The 19562-nt window shown below is 42.6% G+C and overlaps 2 protein-coding genes across 3 annotated transcripts in view; one reads left to right on the top strand and one right to left on the bottom strand.

Moving 5' to 3' along the window:
- Window positions 1-6010, top strand: part of LOC147011775 (dynein axonemal light chain 1-like) — a 69287-nt gene extending 63277 nt beyond the window's left edge. For both annotated transcript variants that reach the window (XM_085855844.1, XM_085855845.1), the window contains 2 exons: window positions 3752-3889; window positions 5870-6010. In XM_085855844.1, the coding sequence (XP_085711970.1) occupies window positions 3752-3889; window positions 5870-5910 (179 nt within the window). In that variant the 3' untranslated portion in view covers window positions 5911-6010. The remainder of the gene's footprint in view (window positions 1-3751; window positions 3890-5869) is intronic.
- Window positions 6011-8564: 2554 nt separating this feature from the next.
- The window catches only part of LOC147011774 (forkhead box protein K2-like), a 53696-nt gene continuing 42698 nt past the window's right edge, over window positions 8565-19562 (bottom strand). Inside the window, exons 7-8 of the mRNA XM_085855842.1 lie at window positions 16034-16642; window positions 8565-13442 (exon numbers count right to left, since the gene is read on the bottom strand). Coding sequence (XP_085711968.1) covers window positions 13228-13442; window positions 16034-16642 — 824 coding nt within the window. The 3' untranslated portion in view covers window positions 8565-13227. The remainder of the gene's footprint in view (window positions 13443-16033; window positions 16643-19562) is intronic.

Below are 19562 nucleotides of genomic sequence, written 5' to 3'. Positions count from 1 at the left end.
CAGGCACTTTTGAATTTTGTCTTTTCCATGTTCATTCCCGACCACCACACATTCCCTTTTTTCCCGGCATTATTCGGCTGATATCACTTAGGTAAAATTCGGTTAGGGTGGATTTCACTTCGTCAGGCAATATTTTACCCTGTTTGGGATTTGGAGACGATAGCATACCATTTTCTTTCTCTAAATTTTTGGCTTGCACAGCCATTCTTTGGGAGCAACTGAATTCACTCATCATCCCTCTGATGCTCATATTCCGAGCAAATATTGTCAGTGCTCTGACATATTTGCTCTGAACGGCTCGAAACAACGTATTTTTCTTTCAGGCTTTTGATCACCTCTGGCGTGCAGTTTTCATCACATTTTGACACTGCATTTTGTGTTTTCTCCGCAGTGCTTGGTCCAGCAACTAGTTCTAATTTCTTTCGCACAGAATCTTCCACTTTACTTCGCTTTTCAGGAACGTACCCTGGGTTCCTTTCCGCCTTTCGTTTGTCGAATGGGCTTTCGCCTATCATCGATAACGACTGGTTTAATAGGTCAACTTCTGCTTCTCGCTCAAAAACCTCCTCGTCCTCATCTGTCGAAATAGATTCTGCAATGCCTTCGATAGTACCTTCTGATGATAATTTTGAACTGGTCCAAGATGATTCTTCAATACGCTCTGGTGACAACTTAGTTTTTTTCTGCATGAAGTACAAAGTCTGTAATCTTTTTTCACCTTTGAAGAAAATTTCATCAACACATCATTTGACACATTGCAAAGATCTTTTCGTTGTTTCGTTTTATGGCAGCTGAACGGATCGCAACATTATTTTCGGAACTCCTTTCGATCTTCAGTCGCCATGCTTACTGCAAAATATGCAAAAACTGAGATTAGCCCATTTATAACTTAATTCGATGATGGTTATACAAAAAATGTACACTTAAAAATCAATGGACACAAGAGGCAGAATAATTTTTCACAAATGATGCTATATATATATATATATATATATATATATATATATATATATATATATATATATATATATATATATATATATATATATATATATATATATATATATATATATATATATATATATATATATATATATATATATATACATTAGTCCAGATATGATGATTGTCAATTTCAGACATAAAGTCACCTGCCAGCAGGTGACTTCATTGGAACGATGACGGCAAACGTCGCCCAATGTCGAATCAAGAATTAGTGATATGTGAACCCTGAACAATAACACCATCACACTTGAACCCATTGAGATCCCATTTTCATTTATGCTGAGGTGTTGGAGTATATGAAGGGGTATTCTCACACGAAAAAAAATCGGGATCATCGGTTTGGCTGGGGGGTGGGGGCCCAATGTCAAAGGACGCCCCAAACTATAACTTTTTGAATTACTGTTTCGGAGTGATTTTACTTTACGCGATTCGAAAGATCTCGCTTTTATGAGCATTTTGATACCAAGATAATCCAAATCAGACCGCTACAACCTGTGATATGGCCACTGGAAGATTGTGGGTCAACCGGGGGTGCCCAAATTTGGCAGGGGTCCTAAAATGGGCCCTGATGGGCCCCCAGGTCTGAAAATTGACACAATGTTTTACCGTGGATACAAACACTTGCACAAAAAAGAGTGAAATCTGAGACGGTGTCAAATTTTCGTTGAAAAATGTGGACACTTAACATGGAACGCCTGACTGGTAATAGAGGCATTGCATCAGCAGCACAGCCATGCCCTCAGCCAACGATGCTACCAACAGCCTTGTGCTGCATACGAACGGAGAAGAACCTCACACAATGTTCCCATCTCAGAGGAAAATGACGACTGCATAAAAAAGGTACAAAAACTGATCCCTTCAACGACAGACCTATCAGCTTACTCCAATCAATAACAATGTTATGGAATCCATCATCACAGAAGACATATATCTTTCAATCCTAAAAAATCTCACATACTCATAGTCTCTCTCAGAAAGGACCATCTTCCAAATCCTTACATCTACCTTAACAATCCCATTGAAGAAATTCAGTCACTCCAACCTTTGGGGCTCATGATCAGCCATGATCCTTCCTGGGCAAATCACACCTGAGTTGGCCTCCAAAGTCAATCGCCGACTGGGCATCCTCCATCGTTCAGAGCCCTCCTTTGGGGCTCTTGAACTATTATCCACCTACAAGGTCTTGATCTGCATCTTGATGGAGCACTGCTCTGGCTCCCCTCCCTCACATTTTGTTCAGCTTGATGCCATGGAAACCAAGGCCTTCATGATTATTGGAAATTCCAATAATGAAGCTGAGCTTGGGCCTATCACTTTTACACTGCAGACAGGTCGGTGGCCTGTCATCTACTGCCTCCTCTCTGATGACACGTGGAGTTTGGCAAGCACTCTGCTCTCTCGAAGCTCTGTCCCCCTCCCAGGTATATGCAGTGTGCACAAAGTCTGCCAACAATCCCTTTGGTGAAACTCCCAAAATCCAGAATCACTGCTCACCTTGACTCATTCATTCCTCTGTTTTCCCAACCTGTGGAACCAACTTCCACATTCTCTTTAATTTCATTCTTTCCTCCAAGACAGCTGTTCACCACCATCTCAGATCACCACCCCCCCAATACTATGATTTTCTACCACCATTAACTAGCCCCAAACCCAACTCTTTCCAACTTTCCTGTTTTCCTTACTGAGAATTTGCTTCTGTATCCATCTTGTCCAACCCGTGTCCTCACCGAATCCTCATTCTTCCTCACATCCCTTATTTTTGAAATCTTTCTCTATTTTGTCCTTCAACTCCACTCATGTGTTTTCCCCCTCTCCTTCTGCTGTTCGTTTTGTGCTGTTGCATCCTGATCTGTTCTATGGTCTAGCGCTTTCACGACCTTGGACTCTATGAAAAATAAACAAACAAGAAAGATGTCGTATATAGCACGATACTTGAAAAATCTTGAAAACCAATTTGACTTTAAAAAAATAATTGGTGGTTGAATTCAATGGGAAAATATGCAGCTCCTCTTCAAATTTCAAGTCAATCAGATGAAAATTGACAATTTTAGAAATCCGCCCCATGTTGACCTTTTGGCCGATGTTGACCTCAAAAATAATTGGTGTTTGAATTCAGTGTCCTGATGTGTAAATCCTGTTCAAATTTCATCAATTGGATGAAAATTGAGGATTTTAGAAATTTGACAAAGTTGTTGACCTTTGACCTTAAAAACAATGGGCTTTTTTTGCTTCTGATGAACTCGACCAGGTGGTGAAGTTTCGTGATGATCAGTTTTAAATTGTGACCTGTTGGTGCTAGACAGACAGACAGACAGAGACAGAATAACAAAGTAGACCAACCAATATACTTGGAAATAATCTTCTATTTTACAAGTACGTAATAAACAAACACAAAAGCGATTTAAAAAAAAAATCCCGTCATCTCTGCAAGGTGAACTAATAAAGCCGATTACTACTCACTGACTTTGTCCTTTGACCCAATTATTAATTCATTTTCTCCCTATTCTCATTAAGGTTTTTTTTTAATTTGGTGACAAAACCTCAAATGGTAAGTTAAGAAAAAGAAAAAAAAGTTATTGCTTCGACAATACACAGAAGCGATTGTAAAAACCCCATTTTCCACTGCGTGGGGAACGGGCTAACTATGTATAACCAATTTAAGCAGTCCAGTATGTCCAACAAGCCGTTATGTTTATGTTTAACCATTTGAATCCTGTTGTTTGTTTTTCCTCATTGGGATGACCAGTGGAGTTTGACAAACTTTCAAGTTTACCATTGTTGGAAGAACTTTTGTTTCATGGCAACCCGCTGGAAAAGACCATGGATAAGGAAACCTACAGGAGTGAGGCCGCCAAGAAACTGCCTCGGCTAAGAAAGCTGGACGGTAAGGATGATCACATGAGATTCCAGTGTCAACACAAGCTTAAAAAAGGCAGGTTTCATCAACACACAAATTTCGAAATGACGTATGAACGCCAAATGAAGCCTTTTGTGCATGCGCTGTGTGTGCGTTTACAGTGATTGGGTTCGGCTCGCAGGGCACTCTTTAACCTGCTGTTACTAGCATGAAATCTGTAATTCAAATCGTGTTTTTAAACAGAATTTTCAGCATTTAGATGAAAGTGTGTCCATTTCGAGGTGGTTAACCATAATTGTTGTGTTCCTGGATGCAAATCGGAATCACGGAAATTTATGAATACGATAAAGAATTGTGAATGAGAGGAGTCGCGTTAGTGCCATTCACTGTTGGTACATCCTAGCATTGGCCGTGGTTATAACCAACACACCTCAATTTTTTACCAAAAGATGCAAAAAAATGGTATTTCTGTTGTGGCCCAGGAACAAAATAAACAAGATATACATACAACGACACTCACCGCCCATACAACTCCCACTCCCACCAAAAATGATCTGTATTATTAATACTGAAGGACCAATTTTGTGCTCCTCCTAGCAGTCGCATCACGTTTTTCTCGGTACTGTGACCTGGACTGAAAGAAACTTCGTACCTGTAAGAGTGCATCGCACATAGTGGCAATAGTCAACCTTCAACTATGAAGCATCTATATATTAATACTGAAGGACAAATTTTGTGCTCCTCCTAGTGGTCGCGTCACGTTTTTCTCGGTACTGTGGCCTAAGAAGTTTTGACACGGTGTACGTCAAAGTAGACACGTGCACAAATCAGGGGACTTCTTCACAAGGAGTAGTGTACACCAAAAATGTCGTGTACAACGACGTTTTGTAGGCCTCATTAGGTAAGGCCATGGAGTACATCGACTGGGATCCGGCTCTTACGAGAGCCGCCACTGGTTGTCATATTGGGCTCATGGAACGGAATCCGTCTGTGATGGGGTTTCGGCTAGTTAATAATAAATATCGTCATTTAAAACTTACCCTGTGCATTGACAAGCCCCACACGTGACCTTCCCATCGGTGTGAATAAGCACGAAGGTTTGGTTAGAACGTACGATCTACGAACCTTCGGCTTTTCACGGGCACATATTGTCGGGAGTTTTTGCAATACAGACCACAAGATATCAACTCTTTGTACGAGTCGATCAGGAAGTTCTCCAAATGTTGTGTTGTGCAGATGCACACCCATTTCCCGCAGTTATAATTACTCATACTTACGGCTTCTTTAAAAGTTTTTTTTAGTTGTTTCATTCTTCAATCCTTGTCTGGGAGACATGAAATAAAATATGTCCAGACCGATCCGATACATTCGTTACTAGGGGTTTCTGTGCATGCACGCCGAGCAATCTGGGTCGGATTATGTCATTTAGAAAGCCACGTATTGGTTCAGTTCGTCAGATATCAATCCAGTAAACATCGCACCAGAGCATTATTTTTTTTATGCTCGATGCTATAAACGCGACACCATTTAAAGCTGTAAAAGGGTGATAATCTGCATCCTGGTCTGTTTGAATCGTCCATTGTTGATATCACAGTGCCTCAGACAAGCTACATTGTCATTTTTAAGATCATTCTATACACATATATCACATAAAAAGATGTGATCACACTTTCAAAACAGTCAATTCTGATTGGACGTTCTCTACTGACACATCACCTCCCAATGGTCTAGGTGGGAGGAGCCTGTTCAGTATTCAGCTCTCCAAGCTTAGAGTTGAACACTGAACAGGCTCCTCCCACCTAGACCATTGGGAGGTGATCACTTTCAAAACAGCTGTATACCTGAGCCACAAAGGATTCAAAATAGATCTGTAACAAACAGAGACAATGCAAACAAATGGAGGAATAAAAATACATATGATAGTAAATTTTGGACATTCAGTGTTAATATCACATGCACACGCAATGAGTTTAATCAATGCATCACCATATCCTTTGTCTCCTCCAGGATTACCAATCATCGCCGATGATGATGGCAGCAACATGTAAATGCCTGTGGATTAAATATTTTGATTGTTGATTTCAAAAATATTATTTCATGAATCTTCAAGTTTTGCAATTAATATTGTTATAAAATGCGAAAAATACATTTGCACCTTCTGGCCACCATTCTGCCTTCATGTTTTAGCTTATCTGGAATGTAAATTCTAGATAAGATATTGTCAACACGTACCGTCCGTCCATTTCCTTTTTCCACTTCTTCGGCCAAGCTGCTGGGCCGATCCGGCTGAAATTTTGCAGCAACGTTCCTCTCCTGACTGGTAACAGGAATTGCAAAGCTCTTTCCATTCACATGACTAAGTAGGTCAAAATGGCTGACAAATTTCTTCAAAAATCTTCTTCTCCAGATGCACCAGTCAGAATGGTACCAAATTTGGGTTACAAGATTAGGCCAGGGTAGGGATGTTAAATTGTGCAGGTCATTTTGATCACGTGACCAGAAGTCTGTCAAAATGGCTGACTTAGTAAAATTTTTGGAAAATTGTGTAAATTCCTTCAAAAATCTTCCTCACCAGACCCACCAAACAGAATTCTACCAAATTTGGGTTGCAACATCAGGCTAGGGCACAGAAGCTACAGGTCCAGTGGTCCTATTTTTTGTATACACAGTCAAAGCTCGTGGAAGAGAAGGGGAAATGCAAACAGTTTGGACAAGGGAGAAAATAAACGGATGGACAAACAAGGGATGCACAGGTGAGGATGAGGGGTATGGGAAAATGCAGGAGGTGATTAAGATGGATACAGAAGGAAAATTTCAGGAGGGGTTGGGGTTGGTTAAATGGGTGTCAAAGATCATGGTTTTGGATGGGGGTGATGCGAGATGGTGATGAACAGCTGTGTTGAAGACCTGGAGGGAAGAGCGAGATTGAAGAGAACGTGGAAGTTCGTTCCACAGGTGGGGAAAAAAAAATCAGAACAAATGCGTGGAGATGAGCAGTTATAGTGGATTTCGGAATTTTGTAGTGGAAGTAGAGGAAGTGAGTAATCTATGAGTGGAGTTGGCCTTAGATGGCATAGAGTATGGAGAGCAAGGCAGGATACCAGACTGTATTGAAAGCTCGAGATATGCCCAGAGACTGCCCTGATCTCATGCCATTGAGGGCCTCCATCCATCGTTGGGAGAGGATAAGGGGCGTGTCCATGCGAGAGTGACCAGGTCTGAAACCAAATTGATTGTATCTTCCTCTCTGATGGCTACACATTAACAGAAACCTTCCTCTTTCCAAATTTCCAGTTTTTCCTTTCTGAGAGTTTCCTTCTGTAACCTGTGTCCTCCCCTCGCCCTCATTCTTCCCCACATCCCTTATTTGTCAAAGTCTCCATTTTGTCCCTAAGCCCTGCTGTTGGTGTGTTTTCCTCCCTCTGTTTTACCTGTTATGTCCTGATTTGTTCTATGCTCTAGCTTCTCCACAAGCCTGACATTGTGTACAAAAAAGAAAAGAAAAGATAATTTGTGAACAGAGGGACAAAGGGTAAACGATTGACAAAAACAGACACTGTTGTGGGGAGAGAGAGACAGCAAGGAAAGGGATGGTGAGGGTAGGGAGGAGCAGTGAGGTCGCCATGGCAAATGGTGTTGGGGTGGTGGTCAAGGAGTTTTAAAAAGCTCAGGTGTGGATCATGGAGCACAGGTTCCACAAACGACAGAAAAGTGTGATGAAGGAATGGAGAGAGCATAGCTTGGGGACTTGGTTAGAGTAACACGGTGATTCTGGTGCAGTGTGTGACCTGTTAGGGGGGTGGGGGTGAGGGAAAGAGGGCAGTTGCAGCAAGACTTGGAAAGGGCCACCAAAGAGAAATGGAACTTCAACAATGACTTTGGTCTCCAAATAATAGAACCTCATTTTCACAAACTGTGCTTTTCTTTTTTTAATGTGAATAAAATGTTTCCAAATTTAAACGAAATAAATCATTTTTCTCGATATCAAAAATGCTTTGATTAAAAAAAGAAATGGTTCCTTAGAAATGTAACCTCGAGATGAAACTTTGAGCTAAAGAGCAAGTTGGGACAATGTTTGTGTTGAAGAAGTTTAAAAGGTTGTGCACTCTCCTTCCACCGGATTGATGAACAGGTCTGGGAAAACCAGAAAGAGATGAGGCATCTGTTCATATTGGCAGTCTTTCAATCTGCAAACTTTTCTTTCATTCCCTTGTTCTGCTAATCCAGATTTTTTTTTGATAATTCATTACATTCATATCCTGACAAGTGAATGTCTTTTGTGTCTTCACAACCATTTACGCTTTTCAGTTTGTAAATACAGTTTGACCATTTCACATTCAGGGGGTTGGCGGTTCCATTCTGGCCGAAAGTGCTGCATAAACGATCGAGATTCTAAGCTTCTGGAAACTGAGCCAGTCACTGGAGAATTACAATGTTACCGTACGATTGTCACCAAAATCCCAGCTGGCTCACTAATGACCCTTGGGGGGGGGTTATGCTGCTTGCCCCACCTAATCTGGTCAACACGTGCTGCGACTGAGTTGCACTTGGCTCAGGGCAATTTTAGAAGGCGACTAAAATACTGTACATGAAAACAGTAACATCACCCACCTAAGATCACCATAGCAACAAGAAACACGATAATCTTTGATACAACATGAAGTATAACGGTGTGTACAATATATAGCCTTTGCCATGAGGGTTACGTCACTGAAATGCAATGGTTTATTTTAAGATACAGGGCTGTTAAAGTAACACGTCAGTTTTCTTTCGATATTGCTTCATTTTAACAGACAAGTTTATGAAATGTAGAAACATACAAAAAAAAAATATCAAAGTTCAAAAAGATCATTTCATGTTAATACGCACCCAAAAGGGCTCCAAAAATGCATTTTCAGTTAAATGAATACCCATGGATCGGCATGTAAATAACAGAGCATGGTTTGAGATAGTCTTCCAGAAGAAGGTGCAGCGAGCTCTTAAAAGTCAGCTTTCTTCAAACGACAGTCCATAGCTTAGAGGTATGCACACTCTGAGTTGTTTAGCCTGGGTTTGAATCCAGACTCCGCTATAAACTATCATCCTGGTGTTTCGCACGCAGGTGAGGCAATCGATGTGTGTGCCATCCCTTGGATGGATGTTAAGCTGGGTGTCCTGTCTGCCAGCATTACTTGGTGGACGATAAAGATCCCAAGGTACCCTTCATGAAGAGGAGGTGAGTTATCGCCGGCACCATGAACAAATTCCAAATTTCTGCTATAACCTACAGGAGGCACTGCAGAAGCGGCACAGCCACACTCTCCAGCAAAGGATGCAAACCTGCAGCCATGTGCTGCACATGAAAAAAGGAGGAGGATGCTGGCCTCAACTCCTGTTTGCATGCCCCGAACCCACACGCGTTAACCACGAGCACAAACATATGCCAAAGAAACAAAGAAGTTTGTCTGTTCCAGAATCCGTCAGACTCAAGAGTATGGCTTTTTGAGTTGTGTTGTACAACCGTTCAACATTCCATTCAGCAGTTCAATTTCCACATTACGTTCCATTGCAATTAATTGTCATACATGTTTAAACGACCCGACGCTGCAGCACAGCATCAACAGATAAAAGTTTACAAAAGAAAAACAACACATAATCGCTTCAAAAATCCTTTCTGTTGTTTTTTTTTTTGTGAAACCACATTTGACCATTTAATGGCCGAAGCAGAGGAGATACCTACTGGTAAATAAAGTGGTAGTTAATGTTCCCAAGCACACTTGTATACATCGAGCTACTGCATCTGATGGGAATAAAAACAGCATTGATGCTTAACAAATTGGATGATGGAACAAAAAAAAAGCTATATACGTACAAAGATAAATCGGCTATGGCAATTGAATTGAGGCACGTGGACCATCATGCCACGTGCATCTGTCACTTCTGAATGCAATCAACCTTCATTGGAAATGGAAAACCTGGTGTTGGTTTAACGGTTAAGGCTACTGGCTTAAGATCTTAGGGTCGTGATTTGGAGCCCCTGTGTGCCGTTGAAATAACTCCAAGTGGGTTAACTCAGCCTGTCATCCCACCGAGGTCGGCAAAATGAGTACCAGCTTACTGGTAACAGTGGCACTGCATCAGCGGCACAACCGCACTTCCAGAAAATGATGCAACCAGCAGCCACAGGCTGCGTACGAAACAACTTCACGGCAAGCTTGTGAGTGGCTTTGGTCAGCCATAACACAGACTCGCACGCACTCCTTTACTTGAGTGAACTCCGATACGACATGCACGCATCACAGAGACGTCGCAGTTACTTGTGCGCGGCACAGGTCTGCAACATACACTCTGCAGGCACGAGCAGAATCGCATTTGCTTTTTGTTTGGAAACTGCCATGCCATTTCCAACCGGTTCGATGCATCGTCATGAAAAACACTTCTCAAAAGGAGGGCAGAAAGAAGTCGAACTGCTTTGATGCACTACCACTGCATTTTTGCCCTGCACGTGATTCCACAGAAGTGTCTGGAAAAACCCAACCCATTGCTTTGAAATTCACATTACACTAATAATTCCTCAGTATGCATATATAGATACATTCCTTAAAACATCGAAAATCTACCTCGTATAACCTATTCACATGACTGACGATATTAACACTTAAAACAGGGCAAGGTGAATGAGTGTTCCGAGAAGCATGGAATGTTGCACGCGCATGTTTTGCAAAGATCCCAATGTCCTTTTATCAAACCACAAGCAAAGGTTGCAACACATTGGCAGAAAGAGAATTCGCTTTGTGTCCAATCATGCTTTTTAACTGAACAAATGCGTCAAAACGGCTGCATTGAACTTTCAGATGCTGAGCGTTTTCTGCAACGGAAATTCTAAATCAACAATCTGTCGAACGTGTTGGCTTTCAACAAAGTGGATGTTGATGGTATGGATACATTTCGTACACACCATTTACTTGAAATTCAAGGACTGCTCGTCAAAAATTCAGCGCTTTGTGAACTAAGAAATCGTGAAGACGACATCTTGGAATACAATGAAGCCTCTCCCAAGCCTATACTTCAGCGGATACTTCGCACGTTTTGTTAACCCTGCTGATTGGATTGTAACAATCAAGACACCAGCAACAACCCAAAAAATAAAAATGTCTTCCATCGTCCATCTGTCTGCCAGAAACAATGTTGCCCGGAAAACTGAGAATTTGTAAACAAGTGCCGACGGCACGAACCGTGGATAGACAAAATGAGCATGGACACCCATTCAGAAATACCTGCACAGCATCACGGAAACGTGAGAAATCTGCCAATCTCTGCAGTGCGGATCCAAAACAAAAACAGTCAGTTCATTGACTGCGATAATAGGCCCTAACGCAAGCCAAGCATGCTGGAGCTCAATGGCTGGGTAATAAACCACAAATGGCGATGCCCAATATTATTAAAACAGGGTATCAAAGGTGCTAGGCTCAGCGGAAAGAAGGCAGAAGAACAAAAATAGAGTTTAAAATGAACCGATGGAAAAATAAAAACGAGGTAGCTAATCATGCTTGGTCAGCATGTGCATCCCCACGTCAACATACAATTAAACATTAAGAAAATATTTAAACTATTTGTTTCGACATTATGAAAAAATTGAAATAAAATAAAAGTAGGCCCAGGCATGTATTGTACTGCTGGTTCCCCAACTACGATAAGGCTCCAAGGCGCAAACTGAGAAATGGCCTCCGTATACCCCAATCGATAAGTTAATCTGAGAGACGCAAGCGTGATGGGGTCGCAACTCTTGGTCTGCTAATCCCGATATCAAAAACAACAAAAAGAAATACTCATAGCTTTTTGAGCATAACTTTTTTTTTTTTTAAACAACCTGTCAATAATCTCCAATTATTGTTTTGCAAAATTCATGCAGACAATGTGACGGGCAATGTTTGGATGCTAAAAAAACAACATATAAATAAATCACAGATGCGGCATCACACGACCCATGAACGATCCAACTCGTTGATCGTGTTGACTATATGATGACATCCTTGGGAGTATCGCTTCCTGAAAACAGAGGGCCCAAAAATATTTGATATATTTGAATACATTTGCTTCAAAGTGAGCTTGGTGAACTTGTCTAATTCATTGAACAACAAATGTACAAACTTATTAACCATTTGCATAATTTGCTCTTCTGTGTGCCGCCGCGAAGCTGTCTAGCCTGGGTTTGATTCCAGACCCAGCTATAAACTGTCAGCCCAGTGTTTCACAGGTAGGATGATTCATCAATGTGTGCCGTCCCTCGGACGGACGTTAAACAAGCTTCCCGTCTGCCAGCATTCGTTGGTGGACATCAAAGATCCCATGGTGTCCACAGCAAGGAGTAGGTGAGCTATCGCCGGCATCATGAACAAATTCCCAACTCCTGCCCTAACTCGAACGTCAGGCCTGGCCAGCCGCTTTGTGACGACTCGGACTAATCTTCCCCGGGCGATCGCACAAGAAAAGGCGGGTTTTTATGGCCATTAAAAGAAGAAAGAAGCTCCTCTGGGTGTCGATTTACGATTGGTGAACTACGTTTGGAAACTTTGAGAGCTCAAGAGGCCCAGAAGCAAGCTTACATCATAAATATTAGTGAAGGAACAACTACAGGTTGGGGGGGGCGGCAATGAAATTGAGCACAAGAAAAACAACTTGTGATCATCCCCAACTTCAAATGCTCAATAGTTTTCAAAAAAAGAGACGGTAAACGAGATGAGCAAATGGAATATCAGCATCTGCAGTTGGCTACATGGAGATGTCATGGAGGGAGAGACAAAAGGACAAACTGGAGATGATGTGCAAAGGCAGTTTAAAAGTCCCGCGATGCATTTCGAAAGTTTCCAAAAGAAAGGATTCTTGAGGGATAAATCAGTTCATACAAACACAAATGAATAACGTGAATGGTTTGGTCATGAAGATCAAGGTAAACTCAAATCGAAAGGAAAAGTGGTATCTACGGATGCCGTGGAAAGATTTGGAGGATTCGGCGACAGGCCGACTCAGCCATCATTGGTGCTGGTATGTGCATATGACTTCAAAAACTGCGTCTCGGTGACACGGTAGAGGGAGTTGCTTCGGCATCCAACTGTTGATACCAGTTGGTATCATTTCCAGTTATTGGTACGATGCAACTTTTCTTGACACCACCAGTGAAGGATCAACGCCCACAGATCGGGAAAGACTTAGATGTTGAGGCGGCTTTCGAAGCAAAAGTAAAACATCAGAAGCACAAAATGGTAGGGGCTTCCCCTTGCACATGGAAAACACGGGTTTAATAATACAGAAAAACCTCGAGCCTTAAATATCCTCTGCTGCTTAACTTATGTGCGATCGTTGTCGGTAACTGGTACTGAACCAGTCTATTCGGTGCCATTGTGCCTCTCGGCATGACCGCCGCCCTGCCGCAATGTAGGGGCTGCTGTGCCACTGTCACTCCTCGTGCCATCGACGACACGCGTGCGTTTGAAGAGTGGTTCCCCCTGGCATGGTTCGCTCCACTTTCCCGCAGACCCTTCACTCATGGGACGCTTAGAACTTAGTGCGTGAGCGGCCAGTAGCTGTAGTGGGTTCGTCGCTGGAAAGGTGGGAAAAGTTGGAGAATAAATAAAAGTAGTTGCATGGGGGTGGACAAAATAAATCAACAGGCCAATCATATAATTTGATGAGTCTGAACCTTCGGAGAGTAAATTGAATAAATTACAGCCCTCGACAGCAAAAATTCCATTTGTAACCTTTATACTAATAAACCATGTCTTCCCCTGGAGGGATTATTAAAAGAAAATGTTCTTTGCTAATAACCTGGAAATATAAACAAAGCTCCAAGAAAACAATTTAGTTTGATGGTCCATTCACAAATAACATGTGTACGGTCAATCCATCAAGAGCGATTGCAACAATGGAGTTTCTGGTTTGGACATTTATATTCCTTCACGTATCTATCAAGTGAGGGTTCATTCCATCCATGGTTCACTCCGGTTTCTGCATCAGCAACTGCTCATCACAACCACTATTTCAAGCAGTACCATGTGCAAGGGTCTCTGGAGTCCAAATGTCTGTTCCGCAAAGCAAGTAACCTCTGTAAAAGAGTTCTTTAGGATGCTAAGCAGCAATATGCAGCTTCTGTAGCCGATTCCATTGCAACTCAGCAGCTTGGCTCTCGGAACTTTTGGTGGATTGGCAACAGTGTACTCAACCACAATAAATCTTTTCTACCTCCTCTCTTTCACGGACATGAGGCTGTTGCTTCACCTCTGGATAAGGCTAGCCTCTTCAAATAACTTTCTTTCTAATTCTACCCTTAATGATCAGGGACACCCTGTTTCATTCATCACTCCAAAGAAGGTTGCCAGAATTGTTCATACTCGACATGCCTCAAAAGTGACCGGTCCTGATGGAATCCCAGTGATGGCAATGAAGATGTGTTGTCCTGAACTGTCATCGATTCTTGCCAAGCTGTACAACCTGTGCCTGTCTGCTTCGGTGTTTCCTTCATCCTGGAAAGTGGCTTCTGTTGTCCCTATTTACAAGGATGCTGGTGAACATTCTGAGCCAAGCAACTATCGCCCCATCAGTCTGCTTCCTGAAATAAGGTATTTGAATGCTTCACCGATGAACAGATTCTCAGCCATCTGGAGGGACAATGAACTTCTCACTGACTGATAGTATGGCTTGCACCCATTCCCGCTCTGCTGGTGATCTGCTATCTTTAATTACAGATAATTTCAACAGGGCATTGGAGCTCAAGGGTGAAGCTCGATTAGTTGCTTTGCATATCTCAAAAGTCTTTGATAAAGTGTGGCACAAGAGTCTGCTCCACAAGCTTCAGTTGTATGTTGCATATGGTATGATGCATTCAATCATTTCAGCTTTCCTTACAAATTGCAACATGAAGGTACTACTTGAGGGTCAATCTTCTCTTACTTGCTCCATCAATTCTGGTGTCCCACAGGGCTTTGTCCTTGGTCACACTCTGTTCATTGTTCATATCAATGCTCTTCCTGATAATGTTCTGTCTCAGCTCACCATGTATGCTGATGACTCCTCGCTTTACTGTACATCTTCTGATTCACTCAACACTACTCGTAATGAGGTTGGAGTTTCACTGGACAATAACTTAGAGGATGTGTGGAAGTGGGTGTATGACTGGCTGGTAACGTTCAATGCAAAGAAAACTAAATAGCTGTCCATGTCTCGCTGCAGAAACGGATCTTCCCCTTCTGTGCACATGCGGTCTTCAACCTTAACAGAATCATCTGAGCTCGGGCTTCTTGGTCTGGAAATCACCTCTAACGTCTGTTCGGATAAGTACATTTCTGGTTTTGCCAAGAGTGCTTCCAAGCGAGTTGGTTGTCTTTATCAAGCGCAGAGGTCTTTACCTCCTGATGCTGTTTTGTACCTGTATAAGACAACTATACATCCCCTCATGGTGTAGTTGTCACATTTGGGCTGGAACACAAGCCTGCCACTTATCTTGATAGGCTCCAGAAACGCATAGTGAATCTGGTTGGTGTGGAGACAGGTTCAACTCTTCAACCGCTCTCTCAATGTACATCAGTTGCCACTCTTAGTTTGTTCGACACATACTTTCATGGTAAATGTTCTGCTGGACTTTCTAACTTGGTTCCTCTGTACGAGTGTTTGGACGCAAGACTCAGTTTGCCATCTCGACACACCCATGTACGATAGCTGATCCAAAATGCAGAACAAAAGGCTATGCAGATAGTTTTATCCCTCATGCTGTCTTGCTTTGGAATTCATTACCTGTAACGCGCTTCCCATTATCCTATGATTTACCAAGCTATTAGAGGAATGTAAATTCCTACTTCTTACATCTTTGAAGATACACCGTATTTCATCTGACTTCTGTTACTTCCTGCGTCTTGGATGTTTTCTTGTTATATTTCTCTTTTTTTTTTGTTTTGTTTTGATTTATCCTTATCTTTATCTAACCTTCCCTTAACCCAATACCTGGAGTGGCTTTCTGCCTTGTTTGGGGCAATTTCCATTAAAAATATATATATAATTATTTTTTTCTCAGAGGAAGACATTACAACACAGAAGCCCTTATTCATGTGCATGTTCCCACCCTTCAAGATAAAGCAACTTTAAATTCAAATATCATGAGATGGTCCTCATCAACCATGTCCTAAAATAAAGGCCACTCACCCAAGGCTGGAGCTGCTGATGATGCTGGTGTTGTTTGGCGGCCCTCAGTTATTGAGCGCATAAGGTGAACCGTTTGCACAACCACACCAGGAGCTGTGGCAGTTTTCCCAGGACCAGAGATGACCACGGCACCCCCATGCGACGACGAAGGGGGCGCAGAAGCCGAAAAAACGACAGCGCCCTGTGCCGGCCCACCAATCGACTTTCCTACAGTCGGAATTCCTGTGACCTGCGTTGCCCCTCCGCCAGGCGTTGCAAAGATTATGGCACCAGGTGGAGCGGGAACCGTGATTGAACCCTGTGGTGTAACGGCTGGTAGAGAGACAGAGGGCGGTTGAGGCGATTGGTGAGTGGAGGCCGTGGGTACGGCAATGGCGCTCGGTGGAGTGGCCGAGGAGATGGGGACAGAAAGCGTCACGGCAGAGCCTTGCGCAATGCCTGGAGCGGGCACGATCGAGACAGTTGAAGGCTGGCTGACCACAGAGCCGGAGACAGGTGTTAGGGTGTAGGTTGCTGGTGCAAGGGCATAAGTGCCAGGTTTGCTCGAAATGAGAGCAGGAAGTTGGTGTTGCAGGCTAAGTAAGATGGGCTGAGCACTCACTGGAGAACCTGCCAGAGATATAACAAGACAAAGCAAATAAAGAATGAAACATTGGTAAAGCACAAAAAAGTTAACAAATGTTTCTAAAAGTTAACAGATAGGCATGTCAACCTCTGAATGAAAACAACATGATTTGCCTTGGAAAAAAAAATAAACCCCAAAAACTAAGTTGAACCCAAATTAAATGTTGCGAAACCATGTTTTACCAATACTTAGTGCATGACCACGTGAACTTTCTTTACAAAATTGAGACTCATGGAAGAGCAAGATACGAATTGGTAGTGCAGTAACAGTTGGACCCAAGTAAGGGAATGAACAAACAGGAAGGAGAGGGGAGGGTAGGAACATTTGCAAGATGACCGAGTGAGGAAGGATTAATATGGGGGTAATAAACATCATGGGTCAAGACAGGGAGAGGGGACATAAGATGACGGCGCACCACCTGGTTGACACATTGGATGAAATTTCCTTGCCAAGATACAAATATATGTTTTATCATCGATCATTTAGACAAACACCAAGTCAAGAGAGTCCAAGTTTCTATCGCCCTGGTGTCAGTCAGCAAGCAAAAAAACAAACAAATAATTTAAAACAAGAAAAGTGAAGTATTCATCATCACAATCATGGGATTTTGAGATGGAGAAAGTTGGTTCACAGGATATCTGATGAGCTGCGTAGTCCGGATTCGATTCCCGACCCAATCAACAACTGCAATTCCGGTGTTGCACAGAAAGGCGATGCATCAATGAGTGTGTGTGTGTGTGTGTGCATTCCTTTGATAAGGACATTAGGGTTAGGCTTTGAGGATTCAACAATACCTCTTCAAAAGAGTAACCACAGCGTGCCAGCACCATGGCAGAATTCGAAATTGGAGTTTGGATGCCCAAACTGAGGTTCTATCATGAATTCCCCCCAGCAGTAACAGTATAGTCACCTCTAAGTATGGCCCATGAACAATTTCACAGATGTAGATTCAATTGCCATCATAAACGACAGAGCATGTCAAACAGCGCAAAAAAAAAAAAAAATAAGAGAGAAGAATGCTATTTTGTAAATGGACCCAACTAGGCACTTCAGTATTGTAGCACTCTCACCGCTGTTGTGAAAATATTGACCTGTTTTCTCGTGTTGTTCATCCATATACCAGGCATTTCCACATACCACGATGACATTCATTCCGTGAAAAGTAAAATATGAACTGTGGTGGTCCACCAAAGTTTCGAATCATACTATTGGCTTGATCCAAATGTATGAGGCACTCCTCGCAATATGCACTCCCGATTCACACATTTTCACTGATAATGAATAAAGTAACGAAAACTTTAATTTAAAAATCAGGTATTTTCACCGACATTTTTTTCTTCTTCTTCTGAAGGGGTAGCGTATGTGCGGCGACGGTTAGAAAAGAAGAGGATTATTCCATTGTAAAGTGAAGGTTATGAATATAATACAGTACTATTGCATTGCAAACTACAAGGGCATGCGGTAGAGCGCATACCTCCGCCACGCAATGCCTGATCCACGAGAACATATCAGGCCAAATACGGTTTTGAAATATCAGGCTATTTATCATTTTTGCCCCAATCTCTCAATGGTGAAGAATCACTTTGATAGTAAAATAATTATTGTATCCAGATCCGGATTCGGATCTTCACCAAAATTTAATCAATTTGTCCTTGCCACACACTCAACCAGTCCAAGTTTTCGTCCGAATCCGTCCTCAACTTTTTGAGATATCATGTACACAGACAAACAGACAGAAAGGGATGAAAACATAACTCCTTCACCTTCAGTGGTGGAGGTAATTAACATCCACGAGCAGAGTAACCGCCCTATGGGCGATCTTGTTCCAGGCAAGCAACATGTTCTTCTGGCACATACCTTTATTTGGGGGGTTTATAGGTAACTGACAGCTCTGTATAGGCAAAAAAAACATAACCCAGGTTACGTGCATGAAACAAAAACATACCTATACTACTGCTTATAATTGAAAACACCGCATAGCACTGGAAAACGTGGGGACAGGGATACTATACTGTAAATGGTGGAGACTTGTAACACTCTCCCCACCTGGAGGCGGCGCTACACGTAACACATTTACATGGAGAATTTGCGTCCACCCCCCGCCCCCCCTCCACCCAAGACCACCAGCAAAGATAAAAACACCCAGAAACATTAATTGGGGTATACTAACAAACACCGGTCCGTTAATTATAGGAAGGATTATAATCGTGGGGTGCCGTGAAAATGTTTTTTTTTATTTTTAATCTGCAAATCATCTTTCCTGCTTCGTTTTTAAGCGACAAATGGGACTGTACTTTGGGCATCATAAAAGAGTGCTGTCATGTAATTTTCATGAAACTTTCCCCAAACCATACGAGTGGAAAACGAACTGTATCTACTCCATCAAGCACTCATGGAAAGAGGTCTCATCACTCTATTACTTTAGCTCCCCCCCCCTTCCACACACAATCTCTTCTCCTATTATATTGTTGCGAATTCACCCCCGCTGGCGTGCGAACGGCCACGTAACTCGAATCGCGGCACGTCGCCCACCAGACGGACAATTCAGTCGTGACCCTCTCGGAGCAACGCCGGGAGCTAGTCACGGGTGGGGGTTTAACCTCACCACGATCGTGCCAATTGCCCACTCGCGCAGGATAGGGTTGCTCGCCAAATTCGATCTACCTAAGTACCTGCACGAATGGTCGACCTGGCGATCGTACCACGCCACAGGCCGACTCCGGACACGAACCGCTTAAGCGGTCCGTTCCGTGCTACAGTGATAACCGAGCGGTGTTATCGTCGACCTGGACGGTTCAGATTAATTACCGGGATGTTGGACCCAGTACAAACCCCTTACGTGAAGCAAGATGGAGGGTCAATAGAGAAAAGACAAAGCGAAATGGGCACAGTTCAACAAGCAAG

The sequence above is a fragment of the Eptatretus burgeri genome, chromosome 15 (genome assembly GCF_056783735.1).
Source record: "Eptatretus burgeri isolate ZD-2024b chromosome 15, Ebu_testis_v1, whole genome shotgun sequence".
NCBI classification, from domain to species: domain Eukaryota; kingdom Metazoa; phylum Chordata; class Myxini; order Myxiniformes; family Myxinidae; genus Eptatretus; species Eptatretus burgeri.
Note: the sequence above shows the minus strand (reverse complement) of the source record. Positions and strands in the feature narration are given on the sequence as shown.